General features: G+C 43.5%; 1 protein-coding gene across 1 annotated transcript in view; it reads left to right on the top strand.

Moving 5' to 3' along the window:
- Positions 1-5,685: 5,685 nt before the first annotated feature.
- The window catches only part of ncf4 (neutrophil cytosolic factor 4), a 37,706-nt gene continuing 24,307 nt past the window's right edge, over positions 5,686-19,084 (top strand). The window contains exons 1-6 of the mRNA XM_034076954.1: positions 5,686-5,757; positions 6,417-6,594; positions 8,714-8,798; positions 9,176-9,335; positions 16,780-16,850; positions 16,938-17,065. Coding sequence (XP_033932845.1) covers positions 5,712-5,757; positions 6,417-6,594; positions 8,714-8,798; positions 9,176-9,335; positions 16,780-16,850; positions 16,938-17,065 — 668 coding nt within the window. The 5' untranslated portion in view covers positions 5,686-5,711. The remainder of the gene's footprint in view (positions 5,758-6,416; positions 6,595-8,713; positions 8,799-9,175; positions 9,336-16,779; positions 16,851-16,937; positions 17,066-19,084) is intronic.

Here is a 19,084-nt window from a genome sequence, read left to right as displayed (position 1 = left end):
ACAATTTTAATACAAGTTGGACACGTACATTACCGCTGACCTCTCACAACTCATACTGACAACCAGAGGTCGCGTTAACCGAATATTTTCCGTCAATGACGGATTTTTTCTAACAATGATGGACACATCTGAAAGCAGTCCGTCATTTTGACAGATTAGAACAAACTCGGAACAGCGCCAGAATGTCCACCAGCGGCCCACATTATATGACATCCTTAGTGGCCAGGTCGACTGAGGGCGATCTACTGTAGTCTGTAACTGTTATTTAGTTATTCACCACCCCTGTCCAGTTCGTGGCGAGTGTGTGTGTATTAAGTAGCTATTGTCTCGTCTTGTTTTTGACCTCGTTGTTTAACCGGCTTTAGCAATCACAAAATGTCACGGCAGCTGATCGTCCGAAGCTTTTTTAATAAGCCCAGTAATTGTGATGGTGTGGATAAACGAGGTGAAAAGAGGGATTGATGCGGTTGAGGATGAAGGACAAGCCAGCGTTCAGCCAGCGGCAGAGGGGCAAGCAAGTGGCAAGGAGTTCAAGCGGGAGTACCGGGTTCAGTGGGAGCAAGAGTTTAAGTGGCTGATGAGGGAAGGTGGCAAAATGTTCTGCGACACCTGTAGAAAAGCTAAGATGAGGAATGGATTTGTCCGAGGGTGCACGACGATGCAGAAATCAGCGTTCAGGCTACAGCAGGTCAATTGAGTTGTTCTTGTAAATGTTTTGTTCATATTCTGATTGTAATCGTCTCATTTAAAACGATGGCATTGTTCATATTTGCCTGTTTAGGCCCAATGGTCATGGTGTTGTTAGCGGCCTCTGCTGTCTGTCAGTGCAGGAACAAATAAATCATTCATGTTCGTGTTGACATGAAAAGTGACCAAACGGTCGGTGTCTCTGTTCATCTTTTTGTTTCTCCATGCCGTTAAAAGTTGCAACCCAATAAAACAGTTAAACTAGTGCAAGTCAATACAAAAATAAAAATAGTAAAATAGTAAAAAGTGAAATAGTGCAATAAGAGTCTATACAAGTGATTGGAATATATTAGACAAATCATTTCCAAGTAGCAGCCAGATGAATGTTATGGATGTTGTTTCAAAGTTCAGGTGTTTAATAGTCTTATGGCCTGTGGGATGAAACTGTCCCTGAGTCTGGTGGTTTTAGTCCGGATGTAAGATAAGATAAGATGGTACTTTATTGATCCCAATTTGGGACATTGTTTTTGTTGCAGCAGCATAAAAGACAAGGCATTTTAAAATGAAACAAAACCACAAATAAACAAGAATAGAAAGAAAAGAAAAGAAAATAGAAAATATAGGCTACGTGTTGAAATAGAAAACATACATGTAGATATTATATATGCAAATATACATATTCAAAAATATATGACAATGGAATATGGAATATCAAATATTGAACAGATTATATATGTGTACAATGTACAGCGAGGTTGTATTAGAGAAGCTATGGAGCAGAGAGTTCTCTTCCAGCCAGAGGTGATTTATTGTACAGAGTTATGGCAGTGGGCAGGAATGTGTTCCTGTAGTGGTCCTTGTGACAGCGGAGCTGCAGCAGTCTGTTGGAGAAGGAGCTCCGTTGACTGTCCAGCTGCAGGTGGAGAGGATGGGTGGGTTATCCATCATGGACAACAGCCTGTTCAGTGTCCTCCTCTCCACCACAGCTTCAAAGGGGTCCAGCTTGATGCCGATGACAGACCCAGCTTTCCTGATCATGATCAGCTTCCCCCCCCCCCCCCCCCCCCCCCCCCCCAGCAGACCGCAGCAAAGAAGAGTGCACTGGCCACAACAGACTAGAAGATCTCCAGCATCTTGCTGCACACGTGGAAGGATCTCAGCTTCCTCAGAACATAGAGTCTGCTCATCCCCTTCTTGTACACAGCGTCAGTGTTGATCCTCCAGTTCAGCCCATAAGTGCACTCCCAGGTACTGTAGTCCTCCACAGCAGCCACATCCTCTCCTAGAATGCGGCTGTTGTGCCAGACGGCAGCAGACAGAACAGTTTGTGGCTGGGGTGATGGGGGTCTTTTATAATCCTGAGGGCTTTCTTTAAGGTTAACCTGGTATTTTTACTCCACTACATTTATTTTAGTTACTTTATAGATTCTGATTAATGATGTGAAATATAAACAACCCTTAAAGCAGACTTTAGTTACACCTGAGTAAAATTCAGGGAAGGTGATTGTCAAGTGCCAACAATCACGAGAGATATTTGATTGGGGGACTGGCTCCTCTAAAGCCAGTTGAGTAGCACTTGAAATGTTTTGGCTCTATGAAGCCTGATGTACTTTATGATTCTGTTTTCTTCAAGGTTGTATTTTGTTGGTCGAATGTACTTATTGTAAGTCGCTTTGGATAAAAGCGTCAGCTAAATGCAATGTAATGTAATGTAATGATTGTTGGTGCTTGAGAAGACTAAATATGTATCTGCAGATCCCTATAAAGTATATACATTACTCGTTATTCTCTACAAATAGTTAATTAAAAACTTTATATAATTGCTATTTTGGACATCCCTTTTCAAGATTTCAATATTACTCTAAACGTGTAATAACGTGCTTTAACCAGTAGGTGGTTTGGGTTAAAAAGCTGTCAAATTTACAGTGTTAACAAAATAAGATATACTGCTGTTTCTGGTTTAGTTTACGACGGATATATTTAGTTATTGTTTTGATATTTGTAACACAAAAGCGATGGAAAAACCCACAGCAACACAGAAAAGATGGTCTTAACATGAGTAGTTAATAAAAAACAATAATATCAAAACAAATGATTACTATTAACTTTATTGTGAAATTAAAACAGAACGGCAAAAGAATAGTTTCCGGTCTATTCTGAGCCCGATCTCTGTAGATAAATAAAGAACTACGACAGATGTGTAATATTTAATGCAGCCAACCCATTTATTACAATGCATTCATGTGATGACTTTCAAAGAGTAAAGCAAGCACTGCTGAATAAAGTATGATTTATCTTTTACGAAACGTTTTTTTTCATATGGAATGCAGTTGGAGGTCAACCAATCACAGAGCTTGAGGCAACGCGGAACAATAGCTGAGGATTCTGGGTAGTGTAGTGTCTTCGGCCATCCTAAACTGAACAAATATTTGTTTCTCCGAATCGAAGGGGGAAATTACAAAAGCATTGTACACAATTTAAACCAACCAATGTTGTGTAATCAACAAGGATCATCTGGTGTTTGTTAGTTGATGAGTAGCGCAGATAGCACTGTAACATCAATCCACAGTAAAGAGAATACTTACTTCCGGGGTAAAATCCTGCGTTATCCAATGGGAATGGACGCTCACATTGCTCTCCGTAATACAATAAAGGGGACATGATCAAATCGGAATATAATGTTCTTTTAAAAAACGTTAACTAAAAGGGAACAATCTATTTGACACAGCTGAAGCTCTGGCCTTCCTTAAAAACTAATGTAATACAAATCCCAGTTGTATTACCCACAATGCACTGTTTTTTGAGACCAAAAATTCGTAACTAATGCACCATAATACATTCTGACGAAAAATAAAAATGATTATGAATACAAATAAAATAAAAGAAGCCTCCCGTGAGTTACTAGAAGCTACAAAGTAGATTTTAAAAACGTTTTATAGAATAAAAGCTCACTGCAGGATGTGGTAGAAATGCGTGTGTACACCACGACAAAGGAGCCTCATTCACTTTACATTGGGGTTGTTTGCGTGGTGCCGACACGTGAATGTAACAAAGTTCGTGACTCCACCACGCAATGCGGTGTTAAGGAGTCGTGGTGGAGTCACGCATTCTGGTGAGATCAGGTTGGGTGAGTTCTGTTTTTTCTTGTGTAGATCTGTCTTTGAGGCCAGTACAACGAAGCTGGTTCAACCTAACCTGATATGTTTGAGTTAGCCGGTTGGCCTAATCCAAAACATACGCGCTCTCGCTAAACTGTACTACGACGCGGGTTATCAACTCGATCGCTCAAGCCAGCCGTGTCCTATCTAGTTAGGTGCGCGTTCACATGAAAGGGGTGGTATCTGGAGCATTCGACCAATCACAAACATGGAGTAGCGCACTGACAGCGCAGCGTCATACTTCCTGAATGAAAAGTCAACTATAATATTAGACATATGAAGAAGTTAAATTAAATATCCATGACTTAAACAGTTGATCAGGATCAAAGCTCAGAGCTGCAGCTGCAAGGTGAATACAGCTGGAGCAGAACAAGTGTTTGAATGCGTCCATCAACAGGTTCATGATATCACTGCCCCGTCTCTAAAACACGATCTGACTTTCATTACATTTGACTCGAGTGTTTCGTCAACTTAATGTGTTGCTTAAAATAATCCTTCTGCATACAGTATGTGACGCTGTGAGTGTTGCACGGCCAGATACGGCTCAGCTGACTCAAGGAGAGATATGATACATTATGAAGTGATATGCCGCGGACTGTACTTAATGTACTCTGATCCGGTTACTTATGTTGTGGCCGATATTTCAGTAAGCTTTCTTAACGCTAATGTTATAATAGTCAGATTGCTCTGGAGATGGAGGTGATATTCTATTCATGTTCACGTTCACACAGTCGGTGATTTTTGCCGGCCGTCTTTCCTGCGACGGCAGCTTTTCTGTATTTCCTTTCTCCTGTAATATGACTTGATCGCTTTAAACTCCGCACACTGAGCTCTGATTGGTCAGCAGGCGGTGCTTTCACTGAGTTGAGCTCTTAGCCTGCAACCTAACCTGCTCCGGGGCAGGCTAGCCGCACAGCATAAGTTACCATGGAGATCTAGCCGCTAAAAAGAGAACCAGCGTCGTAGGACCGGAAACCCAGTGTTTTCCCTGAAGTTAGCTGGCTATGCGAAAATCCTGCTTCATAGTACAGGCCTCTGGTTTCCTGTTACATTTTGAAAAGTGTTCACCCCCCCGTCTTGCCTGTTGCTTCCTGTCTCTGTGTTCCCTCCTGCCTGATTACCTGATTGTGTTCACCTGGTGTCCCTGTGTTTCCTCCTCCCTCCTCACCTGTGTCTTGTGTGTGTGATTATTGTAAGTCGCTTTGGATAAAAGCGTCAGCTCAATGCAATGAAATGTAATGTAGTGATTAGTCTTGTGTGCATTTAAGTTCTGGTTTTTCTGTCTGTCTTTGTGAGTTTCTTGACGTTGTTGGATGGTTTATGTTCTGAGCGACTTTATGTTTTGTCTTGCCCAGTTTTGACTTTGTTTGTCTGGCCTACTTCTGGAAATAAAGGATTCCTGCTTTCAACATATTTGCTGCATTTGGGTCCTATGTAGCCTATACCTCGCCGTCCAGCCGTGACACCTTATTTGTGAGGATGATCACATCTGGGACAGAAGGTCAGTTCTGCTTTAGAGCTATAAATACTTCCGCTGTTATTCATGATATTTCACAAAAAGGGGAAACAGCACTTCCACAAACTGTGAAACCATCTGGAGAGTGTGTGTTTGTGTGTGATACGGAGAGGGAGGTTTGTTCTGTATTTACTCTCATTAAACAGATTACATGTGGAAGTTATGGATATCTGAGATGTAATACAATGAATCAGAAAGGTCACTTCCAGGGAGGGGCGCCGCTTGCGAACAGGCAAGGCAGGCAACGACAACATGAACCACCTCTTAATTTACTGCAACGACATGTCGGGAAACCCCCTCAAGGCGGCCCCATGCATAGCGCGCTGTCAAATGCTGCTGTTGCTGAGGTGATGAAAGAGTTTTTATTTTTTGTTTGCACACTGGAAGACGTTGACTGTAAGTTACCCTATACATAAATAAAGTTTACATTTATATTTAAGGAATGAGTAAATCATAATAATGTATTTAATTAAAAAAATGTTTTTAAATCTAAAACCATTATTTTATTTAAATCCTTTTGAGGCCTTACAATATGTTGTATTTTCAGTGATTAAGTTAAATGCAATGTCAGAATGTGGATGCATGACTTAACGCTGCTGCACAATGCAGATAGACCTGTTTAATTACATGCATACTTCACTGTATGTACAGTAACACCACACACCCTGTACATTAACGCACATCCTCTCGTCTTGTTTGCCTGCTACCTGACCTTGAACGCACCATCCTATTCTCTTGTTTACCTGCACCACATTTAAGATTTGATTTGATTTATTTTTAACGTGTAAAACAATAATAAAAAAATAAACAAATAATAATTAAATGAAACGGGTGAATTATGATACCGTACAGACTGAAGCAGTATCAACATGATAACCAAAAATATGATGATATTTAATCCCACCCCTCCTCCCAAAAACTCAATTATTAACATTTGTCTTTCTTTCTTTTAACAAAATGTACATTCTAAATGTATGTATACATACAATGTACATTTACATTTATTTACACGACTATTTCCCCGCGTCTGAACGCACCATCATGTGGTGTGGCAGGGACCCCTCGCTTCCTGCCTGTTTCACTTCTCTCTGCAGCATCAGAGCGGTGTGTGACTCAGAGTTTATCCGACAGAAGAAGCTTCTCTCCGGACAGAAGTCTCAGTTCTTCCCGTGTTTCTCACTCTAATCCCGGGATAGCAATCATGCCTATGCCGCGGCAGCTCCGGGACGAGAGGTGAGGATCTTTTATCATCTCTCTTAAAGTGTGTTGTTCGGCTGTATGAGAACTACAACTGAAAGTTAAACCATCCATGCACCGGTATGTTATTATTATTATGGTGTCAAGTTGTCAGAGGGAGGAGAAGTACTTCGATCTTGTACAGTAACATTAGAAGTACTCAGATCTTGTAGCCTACTTGAGTAAAAGTAGAAGTATTCATATCTTGTTATTGAGTAAAAGTAGAAGTACTCGGGTCTTGTTCTTGAGTAAAAGTAGAAGTACTCAGGTCTTGTACTTGAGTCAAAGTAGAAGTACTCAGATATTGTACTTGAGTAAAAGTAGAAGTACTCAGATATTGTACTTGAGTCAAAGTAGAAGTACTCAGATCTTGTACTTGAGTAAAAGTAGAAGTACTCAGATATTGTACTTGAGTAAAAGTAGAAGTACTCAGATCTTGTACTTGAGTAAAAGTAGAAGTACCAGAGTGTAGGAGTACTCTGTTACAGTAAAAGTCCTGCATTCAAAAATGTTCCTCAAGTGAAAGTAGAAAGTATTCTCATCAGAATATAGTGAAAGACAGTGAAAGTAGTCGTTGTGCAGATTGGTCCATTTCAGAATAATATATATGATATGTTTTATAATGATTGATCATGAAAGTGTTCTCAGAGCTGGTGAAGGTGCAGCTAGTCTGAAGTACTTTGTAGACTGCAGGGTAGCTGGTGAAGGTGCAGCTAGTCTGAAGTACTTTGTAGACTGCAGGGTAGCTGGTGAAGGTGCAGCTAGTCTGAAGTACTTTGTAGACTGCAGGGTAGCTGGTGAAGGTGCAGCTAGTCTGAAGTACTTTGTAGACTGCAGGGTAGCTGGTGAAGGTGCAGCTAGTCTGAAGTACTTTGTAGACTGCAGGGTAGCTGGTGAAGGTGCAGCTAGTCTGAAGTACTTTGTAGACTGCAGGGTAGCTGGTGAAGGTGCAGCTAGTCTGAAGTACTTTGTAGACTGCAGGGTAGCTGGTGAAGGTGCAGCTAGTCTGAAGTACTTTGTAGACTGCAGGGTAGCTGGTGGAGGTGCAGCTAGTCTGAAGTACTTTGTAGACTGCAGGGTAGCTGGTGGAGGTGCAGCTAGTCTGAAGTACTTTGTAGACTGCAGGGGAGCTGGTGGAGGTGCAGCTAGTCTGAAGTACTTTGTAGACTGCAGGGTAGCTGGTGGAGGTGCAGCTAGTCTGAAGTACTTTGTAGACTGCAGGGTAGCTGGTGGAGGTGCAGCTAGTCTGAAGTACTTTGTAGACTGCAGGGTAGCTGGTGAAGGTGCAGCTAGTCTGAAGTACTTTGTAGACTGCAGGGTAGCTGGTGGAGGTGCAGCTAGTCTGAAGTACTTTGTAGACTGCAGGGTAGCTGGTGGAGGTGCAGCTAGTCTGAAGTACTTTGTAGACTGCAGGGTAGCTGGTGGATTTACTCCAGGTGGAACTAAAGTCTGATTCAACACTTGGTTATATTTCACATCATTCATCCAGATCTGTGAAGTAACTAAAGGGATTAAATACATGTAGTGGAGTAGAAGTACACCATGTACCTCTGAACCGTAGTGAGTAGAAGTACACCATGTACCTCTGAACTGTAGTGAGTAGAAGTACACCATGTACCTCTGAACTGTAGTGAGTATAGTACACCATGTACCTCTGAACCGTAGTGAGTAGAAGTACACCATGTACCTCTGAACTGTAGTGAGTATAGTACACCATGTACCTCTGAACTGTAGAGCAGTAGAAGTACACCATGTACCTCTGAACTGTAGAGGAGTAGAAGTACACCATGTACCTCTGAACTGTAGTGAGTAGAAGTACACCATGTACCTCTGAACTGTAGTGAGTAGAAGTACACCATGTACCTCTGAACTGTAGTGAGTAGGAGTACACCATGTACCTCTGAACTGTAGTGAGTATAGTACACCATGTACCTCTGAACTGTAGTGAGTATAGTACACCATGTACCTCTGAACTGTAGTGAGTATAGTACACCATGTACCTCTGAACTGTAGTGAGTATAGTACACCATGTACCTCTGAACTGTAGTGAGTAGAAGTACACAGTCATCCTGTTATAAAACATGACTACATTATCTAAATGATTTCCTCCTCTCAGTGACTTCGACCAGCTTCCTCACAACATCCCCATCAGCGCCACCATCGCCGATATCGAGGAGAAGAAAGGCTTCATCGACTACTTTGTACGTAACGTTTTAAACCCCCCTCAAACCGTATAAAACCCCCTCAAACTGTATCAAACCCCCTCAAACCGTATAAAACCCCCTCAAACTGTATTAATCCCCTCAAACTCTATTTAACCCCTCAAACTCTATTTAACCCCCTCAAACTTCATTTAAAACCCCTCAAAACCCCTCAAACTGTATTTAACCCCTCAACCTTTATTGAAACCCCCTCACACTTTATTGAAACCCCCTCACACTTTATTGAAACCCCCTCACACTTTATTTAAACCCCCTCACACTTTATTGAAACCCCCTCACACTTTATTTAAACCCCCTCACACTTTATTGAAACCCCCTCACACTCTATTTAAACCCCTGAAACGTTCCTCCTGCAGCTGTTTGTGATCGAAGTGAGGACTAAAGGCGGGGGGAAGTATCTGATCTATCGGAGGTACAGAGATTATTTCAACCTGCACCAGATCCTGGAGTCCAGATATTCCCCTGAAGACCCCGAGAGACCCGGACCCAACACCTGCACGATGCCTTCACTGCCCGGTGAGCTCGGGATTCACAGCGCTCACATTCATGTCTGTCAGCAGGAGGAATATCACCCTCTGAAATATGAATAATATGCTTCCTCTGTAACAATGATGCCATTCACTGCTAATGCTTCAGCAGGCGACTCAAAAAAAACCTCTGAGAAACTCTGTGTCCACCTGTCTGCAGTCATTAGCTAGATAATGCTAGTTATAATGAAAAAGCGCTAATAAGAATACAAACTAATCCCCTATAAGTCTTTATTTTGATTCACGATAATGTGTTTTGAAAATGTTATACATTTTTTACTTACATTTTTGCAGTTTTAGTGTGAAAACATTCTCTAAATCAGAGTCCTCAGATGCTCATGATTTGTACCATTTCACTTTATGAGTTAAGAGAACAGACTCAATGTGAATCTGTTGTGCTGTGATCGACATGATGGTCTTGATCCAGGATCCGGAGATACCATACTACTCAGGATACTAAGGCTGGAGCCACACGAGGTCGATAACGCAAACGGACCGCAATCGTTATCGAAAAAGTCTTCCGTCCAGAAACATGTCCGTTCACACAAGACCGCGCTGGTGACGCTGTAGTACGTATGCCAGGCCTGTAAGTGGCGCTGTATTCCTGCCACAAAAGCAGCGAAGAAGACTTCCCGCGCATGGTTGCCATGGTTGCCCTTCTGTTTATTCTCCGCTCTGGCTCTTTTTCTCCCTCCCGAGGCGAGCGTGTGCTCCTGCTGTAATTCTCTCCGGTAGTCCACCAGCAGATGAAAAACACCCACCTCTCCGCCTCTTCCAAGGGACGAGGGGACCGCGCAGCAGAGTTTCAGTTAGATTTTGTTTTGCTGGTCAACAAGTCCGTTAAAGTTTAAATCTTCTGGACAAAATTAGAAAAGTGCCGGTCAGAGGTCTTCTTTGTTATTTATTGAGCTTTAAAACAAATTGATAATGACTCTATATAATAATAATAAACGGAGCCTCTCTTTTCCTCCCCCTCTCCTGAGAGCCCAGCAGCTGATCTCTGAGCAGGAGAGGCGGGGCTATTGCTTCATCGTATCAAGACATGATCCTATAATCAATCAATCAATCAATCAATCAATCAATCAATCAATCAATCAATCAATGTTTATTTATATAGCCCAATATCACAAATGTTACATTTGTCTCAGTGGTCTTCACAGTGTGTACAGAATATCAGTATGACAATACGACACCCTCTGTCCTTAGACCCTCTGTCCTTAGACCCTCTGTCCTAAGACCCTCTGTCCTTAGACCCTCTGTCCTTAGACCCTCACATCGTACAAGGAAAAACTTCCAGAGAAAACCCAGTTTAAAGGGAACATGGGAGAAACCTCAGGGAGAGCAGCAGAGGAGGGATCCCTCTCCCAGGACGGACAGACGTGCAATAGATGCCGTGTGTAAATTGAAAAGATAATACATTTGCAACATAGGTAGTCCAAATGTTTGGAAATGCATGTGTGTATAATAGGAAGATGAATCCACGAGGATATCCATCCAGGACCTATGATCCAGGACCACAGCCACGACTCAAGATCCAGCGCTCGCGATCCAGGACACAGCGTCCTAACACGGAGCCGTTTGCCCCCCAGAGCGTTTCGTTTGCAGATCTACCCACCTAGGGACCCGTTATCGTTTTCTGCGTTTTCGGCCTTGTGTGGCCGAACCGTCTATCTCAGTGGTTCTCAAATGGGGGTACGCGGACCCCTAGGGGTACGTTGGAGTACTGCAGGGGGTACGTGAGATTTATTTTATGTTAATGAAAAAAAAAAAACATAAGTAATGCATTTAAACAAACTACTAATAGTAGATTAACTACTTTCTTCAAAGGTTTACAGAAATTCTGGATAATAAAATGGGAAAAGTAAACGGGGTGCTCTCTTTTCCTCTCCCTCTCCTGACAGCCCGTCAGGCTCGTGCAGCTCGCTGAACCTATAAGTGACCCGACAGTAAAGAATAAATATATGTATAACTAGTTTAGCTAGTTCCAGAGTAGATGAAATAGCTAAATGTGTTAGGTCTAAGTGTATTTTGCTCTGCTCACTGATCCGTCACAGCGGCGGAGCTGTGATCATGCAGAGCTGCGTGCTCTCCGTTATGATCTGATCTCTCTCTCGCGTCCGGTTAGACTTCACTCGCGACTATGTCCAAATCTATCAGATCTAGCTAGTTCTAGTTAATGATTTGACTGCCTGCTTATGAAAGGACCTAAACAATAAGCGTTGCTTGGTCGCAAAGTATAGCGCAGCAGTATGCATATGTTTATATGAAGGGTCAAAATTCCATGCTCATAAAATGCTCATATATTTGTTTCTCTTCATTCCCCACGCCCCAAAATAAATAAATAAATAAACCAATTTTAGGAAAAGTAACAAAGTTTGAGCAGTGTGGGTTTGTGTAATAACTGCAGTGGCCTCCCTGTCAGAATGACAAAGATCCTCAGTGAAGCTCAAGCCCATGTTTCACTACATTGTAAGTACATCTTATTAAAAAGATCAGTTCAATGCAACTAATGTCGTCTTAGTGTTATCGCATGATGTTAAAATTGGTTTGCCATGAATTTAGTGATGGATTGTAAATATTTGAAATGTAGCATTTAAGTGTTTCTCAGTTACTGTTGTTGTTTTAATAAATCAGACACTGATGGTGCAGCGCTGTGCTGTACCTCTTTATATAGGCATTTATTCCCTAACAAATGGTGTTTGCGCTGATCAGGGTGTGCTTGGCTGACATTTTGTTTTCAAAGGGGGTACATGATTGAAAAAAGTTTGAGAACCACTGCTCTATCTGATAGTGAACTGTAACAGATAGTACCGGTATTATCGTCCTCGTGTGGCCGGGGCCTAAGATGGTGAACTTGCTCTACATTGTGCTCAGTTTAAAAGTGTTAGCATGCTTTGGTTAGCATTAGCAGGTTTCAGACTGGGTGCCTGGGCTGCTGCGATCCAAAGCCCTGACGGAGGAGCTGGAGTTTTCTCCTTCATCCCTAATAGATAACGCAGTTAATACAAACTACAACGCGTTGTGCTTCGGGAAGAGATTTAAATGCTGCTGCAGCTCAGAGTGAGGACATCTGTTAGTGTTGACTAATCTGTGTGTGTGTGTCCTCGTCTGCTCCCTCGATCCTTTCAGTCTGCACTCTGCACCTCGTTGTTTTCCCATAATGCCCTCTGTCTGCGAGCCGCCATCACTATCGATTATCAGAGGCTGCAGAACATTGTGTGTGTGTGTGTGTGTGTGTGTGTGTGTGTGTGTTTACTGTGTGTGTGTGACTTAAAGGTTACTATATTCTTACTATAAAGAATAATAATGTTCCTGTGCTCGCTGTGTATGTTGCATCCAGATTGAATCAGCTGGAACTCAAACAGCTTCAGTTTGTGAACAGAGTAGACATTTCACCCTAAAGACAGAAACACACATTGTGTCTCATCTGTGGAGCTCTAAAGACAGGAACACACGTTGTGTCTCACCTGTGGAGCTCTAAAGACAGAAACACACGTTGTGTCTCACTTGTGGAGCTCTAAAGACAGAAACACACGTTGTGTCTCGCCTGTGGAGCTCTAAAGACAGAAACACACGTTGTGTCTCACTTGTGGAGCTCTAAAGACAGGAACACACGTTGTGTCTCGCCTGTGGAGCTCTAAAGAGAGAAACACACGTTGTGTCTTCTCATGTGTGGAGCTCTAAAGACAGAAACATACGTCGTGTCTCTCACATGTGGAGCTCTAAAGACAGAAACACACGTCGTGTCTCTCACCTGTGGAGCTCTAAAGACAGGAACACATGTTGTGTCTCACCTGTGGAGCTCTAAAGACAGGAACACACGTTGTGTCTCACCTGTGGAGCTCTAAAGACAGGAACACACGTCGTGTCTCTCACCTGTGGAACTCTAAAGACAGAAACACAGGTTGTGTCTCACCTGTGGAGCTCTAAAGACAGGAACACACGTTGTGTCTCGCCTGTGGAGCTCTAAAGACAGAAAAACACGTTGTCTCTCACCTGTGGAGCTCTAAAGACAGAAACACACGTTGTGTCTCACCTGTGGAGCTCTAAAGACAGCAACACACGTCGTGTCTCACCTGTGGAGCTCTAAAGACAGGAACACACGTTGTGTCTCACCTGTGGAGCTCTAAAGACAGGAACACACGTTGTGTCTCACCTGTGGAGCTCTAAAGACAGGAACACACGTCGTGTCTCACCTGTGGAGCTCTAAAGACAGGAACACACGTTGTGTCTCACCTGTGGAGCTCTAAAGACAGAAAAACACGTTGTCTCTCACCTGTGGAGCTCTAAAGACAGAAACACACGTTGTGTCTCACCTGTGGAGCTCTAAAGACAGCAACACACGTCGTGTCTCACCTGTGGAGCTCTAAAGACAGGAACACACGTTGTGTCTCACCTGTGGAGCTCTAAAGACAGGAACACACGTCGTGTCTCTCACCCGTGGAGCTCTAAAGACAGAAACACACGTCGTGTCTCACCTGTGGAGCTCTAAAGACAGGAACACACGTTGTGTCTCACCTGTGGAGCTCTAAAGACAGGAACACACGTTGTGTCTCACCTGTGGAGCTCTAAAGACAGGAACACACGTTGTGTCTCACCTGTGGAGCTCTAAAGACAGGAACACACGTTGTGTCTCACCTGTGGAGCTCTAAAGACAGGAACACACGTTGTGTCTCACCTGTGGAGCTCTAAAGACAGGACCACACGTTGTGTCTCACCTGTGGAGCTCTAAAGACAGAAACACACGTCGTGTCTCACCTGTGGAGCTCTAAAGACAGAAACACACGTCGTGTCTCACCTGTGGAGCTCTAAAGACAGGAACACACGTTGTGTCTCATCTGTGGAGCTCTAAAGACAGGAACACACGTTGTGTCTCACCTGTGGAGCTCTAAAGACAGAAACACACGTCGTGTCTCACCTGTGGAGCTCTAAAGACAGGAACACACGTCGTTTCTCACCTGTGGAGCTCTAAAGACAGAAACACACGTCGTGTCTCACCTGTGGAGCTCTAAAGACAGAAACACACGTCGTGTCTCACCTGTGGAGCTCTAAAGACAGGAACACACGTCGTGTCTCACCTGTGGAGCTCTAAAGACAGGAACACACGTTGTCTCTCACCTGTGGAGCTCTAAAGACAGGAACACACGTCGTGTCTCATCTGTGGAGCTCTAAAGACAGGAACACACGTCGTGTCTCACCTGTGGAGCTCTAAAGACAGGAACACACGTTGTCTCTCACCTGTGGAGCTCTAAAGACAGGAACACACGTCGTGTCTCATCTGTGGAGCTCTAAAGACAGGAACACACGTTGTGTCTCACCTGTGGAGCTCTAAAGACAGGAACACACGTTGTGTCTCACCTGTGGAGCTCTAAAGACAGAAACACACATTGTGTCTCATCTGTGGAGCTCTAAAGACAGGAACACACGTTGTGTCTCACCTGTGGAGATCTAAAGACAGAAACACACGTTGTCTCTCACCTGTGGAGCTCTAAAGACAGGAACACACGTTGTGTCTCACCTGTGGAGCTCTAAAGACAGAAACACACATTGTGTCTCATCTGTGGAGCTCTAAAGACAGAAACACACGTCGTGTCTCATCTGTGGAGCTCTAAAGACAGAAACACACGTTGTGTCTCACCTGTGGAGCTCTAAAGACAGAAACACACATTGTGTCTCATCTGTGGAGCTCTAAAGACAGGAACACACGTTGTGTCTCACCTGTGGAGCTCTAAAGACAGAAACACACGTTGTGTCTCACCTGTGGAGCTCTAAAGACAGGAACACACGTTGTGTCTCACCTGTGGAGCTCTAAAGACAGGAACACAGGTCGTGTCTCACCTGTGGAGCTCTAAAGACAGAAACACACGTTGTCTCTCACCTGTGGAGCTCTAAAGACAGCAACACACGTTGTGTCTCACCTGTGGAGCTCTAAAGACAGGAACACACGTTGTGTCTCACCTGTGGAGCTCTAAAGACAGAAACACACGTTGTGTCTCACCTGTGGAGCTCTAAAGACAGAAACACACGTTGTCTCTCACCTGTGGAGCTCTAAAGACAGGAACACACGTTGTGTCTCACCTGTGGAGCTCTAAAGACAGGAACACAGGTCGTGTCTCACCTGTGGAGCTCTAAAGACAGAAACACACGTTGTGTCTCACCTGTGGAGCTCTAAAGACAGGAACACAGGTCGTGTCTCACCTGTGGAGCTCTAAAGACAGAAACACACGTTGTCTCTCACCTGTGGAGCTCTAAAGACAGAAACACACGTCTCTGCAGTATCATTATATGGCTCTCTGCTAAGTGCTAAACAAACAATAATACCTAAAAAAGTAATCTCCCTTTCCTCAAATCACGTCCCTGTTCCTGGAGGTAATCCTTGTTGAGAGCCGCTCGTATAGGAACTGTGACCTACTTGAAGAATATCCAATCAAGATTATTTTGACTGATATTGTTATTACGATATGATTCACGATATCATCTTTACCTCCTTTATTTTCATGAACGGATGCCATACTCGCCCCTGTTTCTCTCAGCTGTCGTAGAAATGCATTTTAAAGTGAAGGTAGAATGTAAAGTGTGACGGCCTTAGACTCAGACTCTGGTTAGCCCCAATCAGGAGAGGTCGCTGACTCCTGATTTGGGCTGCTCAGCTACAGGTAGGTGCCTGAGCAGTCAGTCTCTCTCCTCTTGGATTGCTTGGCTCTACTGGACCTTTATACGCTGATGCATGGTCACACACACACACACACACACACACACACACACACACACACACACACACACACACACACACACACACACACACACACACACACACACACACACACACACACACACACACACACACACACACACACACACACACACACACACACAAACTGACTTCATAGTTAATTGAGCTTCTTTAAATAAATGCACTTCAATTGGATGAACCATGTGTGGTCTCCTTCTTTCGTCCGTCCTTGAGCCAGGGCGTGACAAAAGTGAATCCTAGAAATGGAGACGTTAAGGGGACGAGCTGCAGACTCAGGGCTTCAGAAATCCATTAAAGAATATCTAATATTTTCATAAAAACAGGCAGAAAACAATCATGCCGTCTCCACGAGAGAGGATCGTTTCAATGCATGAAAACAAAGACACTTTGAACTAAAATCCATTTGAAACTTCATAAATCTTTGAACGTTGCTTTTCTATTTTGGGAAAGTTCTACTTTTCTCCAAGCTCTGATTCAGAGTCACAGAGGAGCTGAGATAATATGGAATGTGACGGGATTCATTTCAGAGCCAGATCTCATCAGGACGGGGCGGACGGAGAGAGGAAGGAGACAAGGAGAGAAGGAGAGATAATGGAACGGGATTAATACCTCCTCCTCCTCCTCCTCCTCCTCCTCCTCCTCCTCCTCCTCCTCCTCCTCCTATTGTGTTTCTCTCCAGGTAAAGTCTTCCTGGGCAACAAGAGGGAGATAGCAGAGAGCAGGATCCCTGAACTCAACACGTACATGAAGGTGACCTTTTCATCTTCCTCTCTTCATCTGTTTTTTCCAAACGTCTGAAGTTAACTCACCTTTGAATGAATCCCCCCCCCCCCCCAGAGGCTGCTGGGCCTCCCAACATGGCTGCTATTGGACGAGGCTCTCCAGATGTTTTTCTATCAGACGGAGCAGGACGGGCAGCATCAGCCCAGAGCTCTGAGGAGGCTCCGCCCCCCCACCCGAAAAGTGTAAGCACCCCCCCAACACTACACACATATTAAACCTGTCACCATACGATAACGATACGACAATACTTTAATGGTCGGATCAGGTCTGAAATGCTCCTTACATCACAGCAGCTCCATGTGGAACATCAACACACAAACAAACAACAAACATGTAACATCACAGCAGGATCAGTGAGAGCTGCTCAGAGAGCCTTCAGCGTGCATCTGATCTGTAGCTCCGTGTTCACTGAGAGGACGGACTGGAGCACAGAGGATGCTTCAGGCTGACCGGAGCACAGAGGATGCTTCGGGCTGACCGGAGCACAGAGGATGCTTCGGGCTGACCGGAGCACAGAGGATGCTTCGGGCTGACCGGAGCACAGAGGATGCTTCGGGCTGACCGGAGCACAGAGGATGCTTCGGGCTGACCGGAGCACAAAGGATGCTTCGGGCTGACTTTATTCAATCTCCAGTTCAGATTCTCTGTTCAGAACACTATGGCCAGTGATTGGTCAACCGCTTAGGGATATCTTGCCCCTTAGCCTATCACGTACAATGTGTCGGAGCGCTAGCCAATAGAAGGGTGAGTGTTACAAAGTGATGTCACTATGTTCCGGAAGTAAACCTATGAGTCCACTGGAGGCGTCTGGAGGGAAAACATGTGAATTTTAGCCTCTGCAGACCATTAACATGCACTAACACCTATAGAACACAGGAAGCTAAATGTCTTTAAAACATTCAGACTGGACTTGTTATATTAGTGATGACATAACCAGAGGTGTGGACTCGAGTCACATGACTTGACTCGAGTCACATGACTCGAGTCAAGTCGAGATATTGAATTGTAAATAAAGGTCAGTTGCATTTAATTTACGAGGGTTTAAAAACAACTGTTCGTGAACGCGGTGCATACCAGATCCACTACGACTGCTCCTACCTTCCTAAATAAGAGCGCAGAGTATATTTTGCACATGTATAGGAATGACTAGTTAGATATGAACAATCATATATGTGCGTAACTAAATGGTGCAGTAGAAATACAGTGTGTACATGTATATGCTGTATTGACAGTGGCGAAAGTATTAATACACGATTGGTCAGATATATTGAAATGTTGATATGTATTTATTTACTGTTTATTTTCTATATCATTTGATTTGTAATTAATATACAATGCCTTGTGAACATGCTGCTCTAACGAAGCATGATTCTCTTTAGGATAAATACGTTGAATCTAATCAAATATATATAATTACACAATACAATACACTATTGCACGTTTATTGTGGTTTTATCCCACAGAGCATTTAGAGAAATACAATTACGTGTAATGCATGGAATAATCTTTAAGATGTTTTTATCTAAGCTTCAGATATAGGAAGGTAACTAATTATACAAAGTGTTAGCAGTAAAAAGGTGCCGTCCTTGATCATTTCGGTTTAAAACTGAAGCACCTGCAATTAATGATGAAGGGTCTATTTGAGGGCCTTCGTGTTCCCTACACAGATGTGTTTGTGAATGAGAAATCCCGCAGTAAAAGCAACTTGAGCCCGTCGAAGCGAAGATGGAAAAGTGCCTCCTTTTATCCGTTCACCCTCATTAGAATCAATCCGGTGCCATTAGGCTTCATGAGAGCAGTTTGCATCCCGGGCAATTATGAATAAAAAGTGAATAAATTAAATCGTGTTTTGATTTTATTGTAGTCAGAGCCAATGTCGTGTTTCAATGAGGAGGTCAAGTGAGAACGAGCAATAACACGATAAGCCTGTAAAGAGGAAGAGGGTGGAAGATAACGGACTTTCCCTCAACATCAAGGGCTTAACCTTGACTTTTACTGAAAGATATCGTTTATATTAAACAGATACGCACATATACTCTGCGCTCTTCATGTAGCGATTTCCCTCTTTCGTAGCGTGTTCTATGACGACGGAGTATTAGGGCCACACTTAGAAGAAGAAATCAGTGCGTTCGACCAACAAAATACAAACTTGAAGAAAACAGAATCATAAAGTACATCAGGTTTCATAGAGCAACAACATT

Source organism: Pseudochaenichthys georgianus, unplaced genomic scaffold, assembly GCF_902827115.2.
Source record: "Pseudochaenichthys georgianus unplaced genomic scaffold, fPseGeo1.2 scaffold_1149_arrow_ctg1, whole genome shotgun sequence".
NCBI classification, from domain to species: Eukaryota; Metazoa; Chordata; class Actinopteri; order Perciformes; family Channichthyidae; genus Pseudochaenichthys; species Pseudochaenichthys georgianus.
Note: the sequence above shows the minus strand (reverse complement) of the source record. Positions and strands in the feature narration are given on the sequence as shown.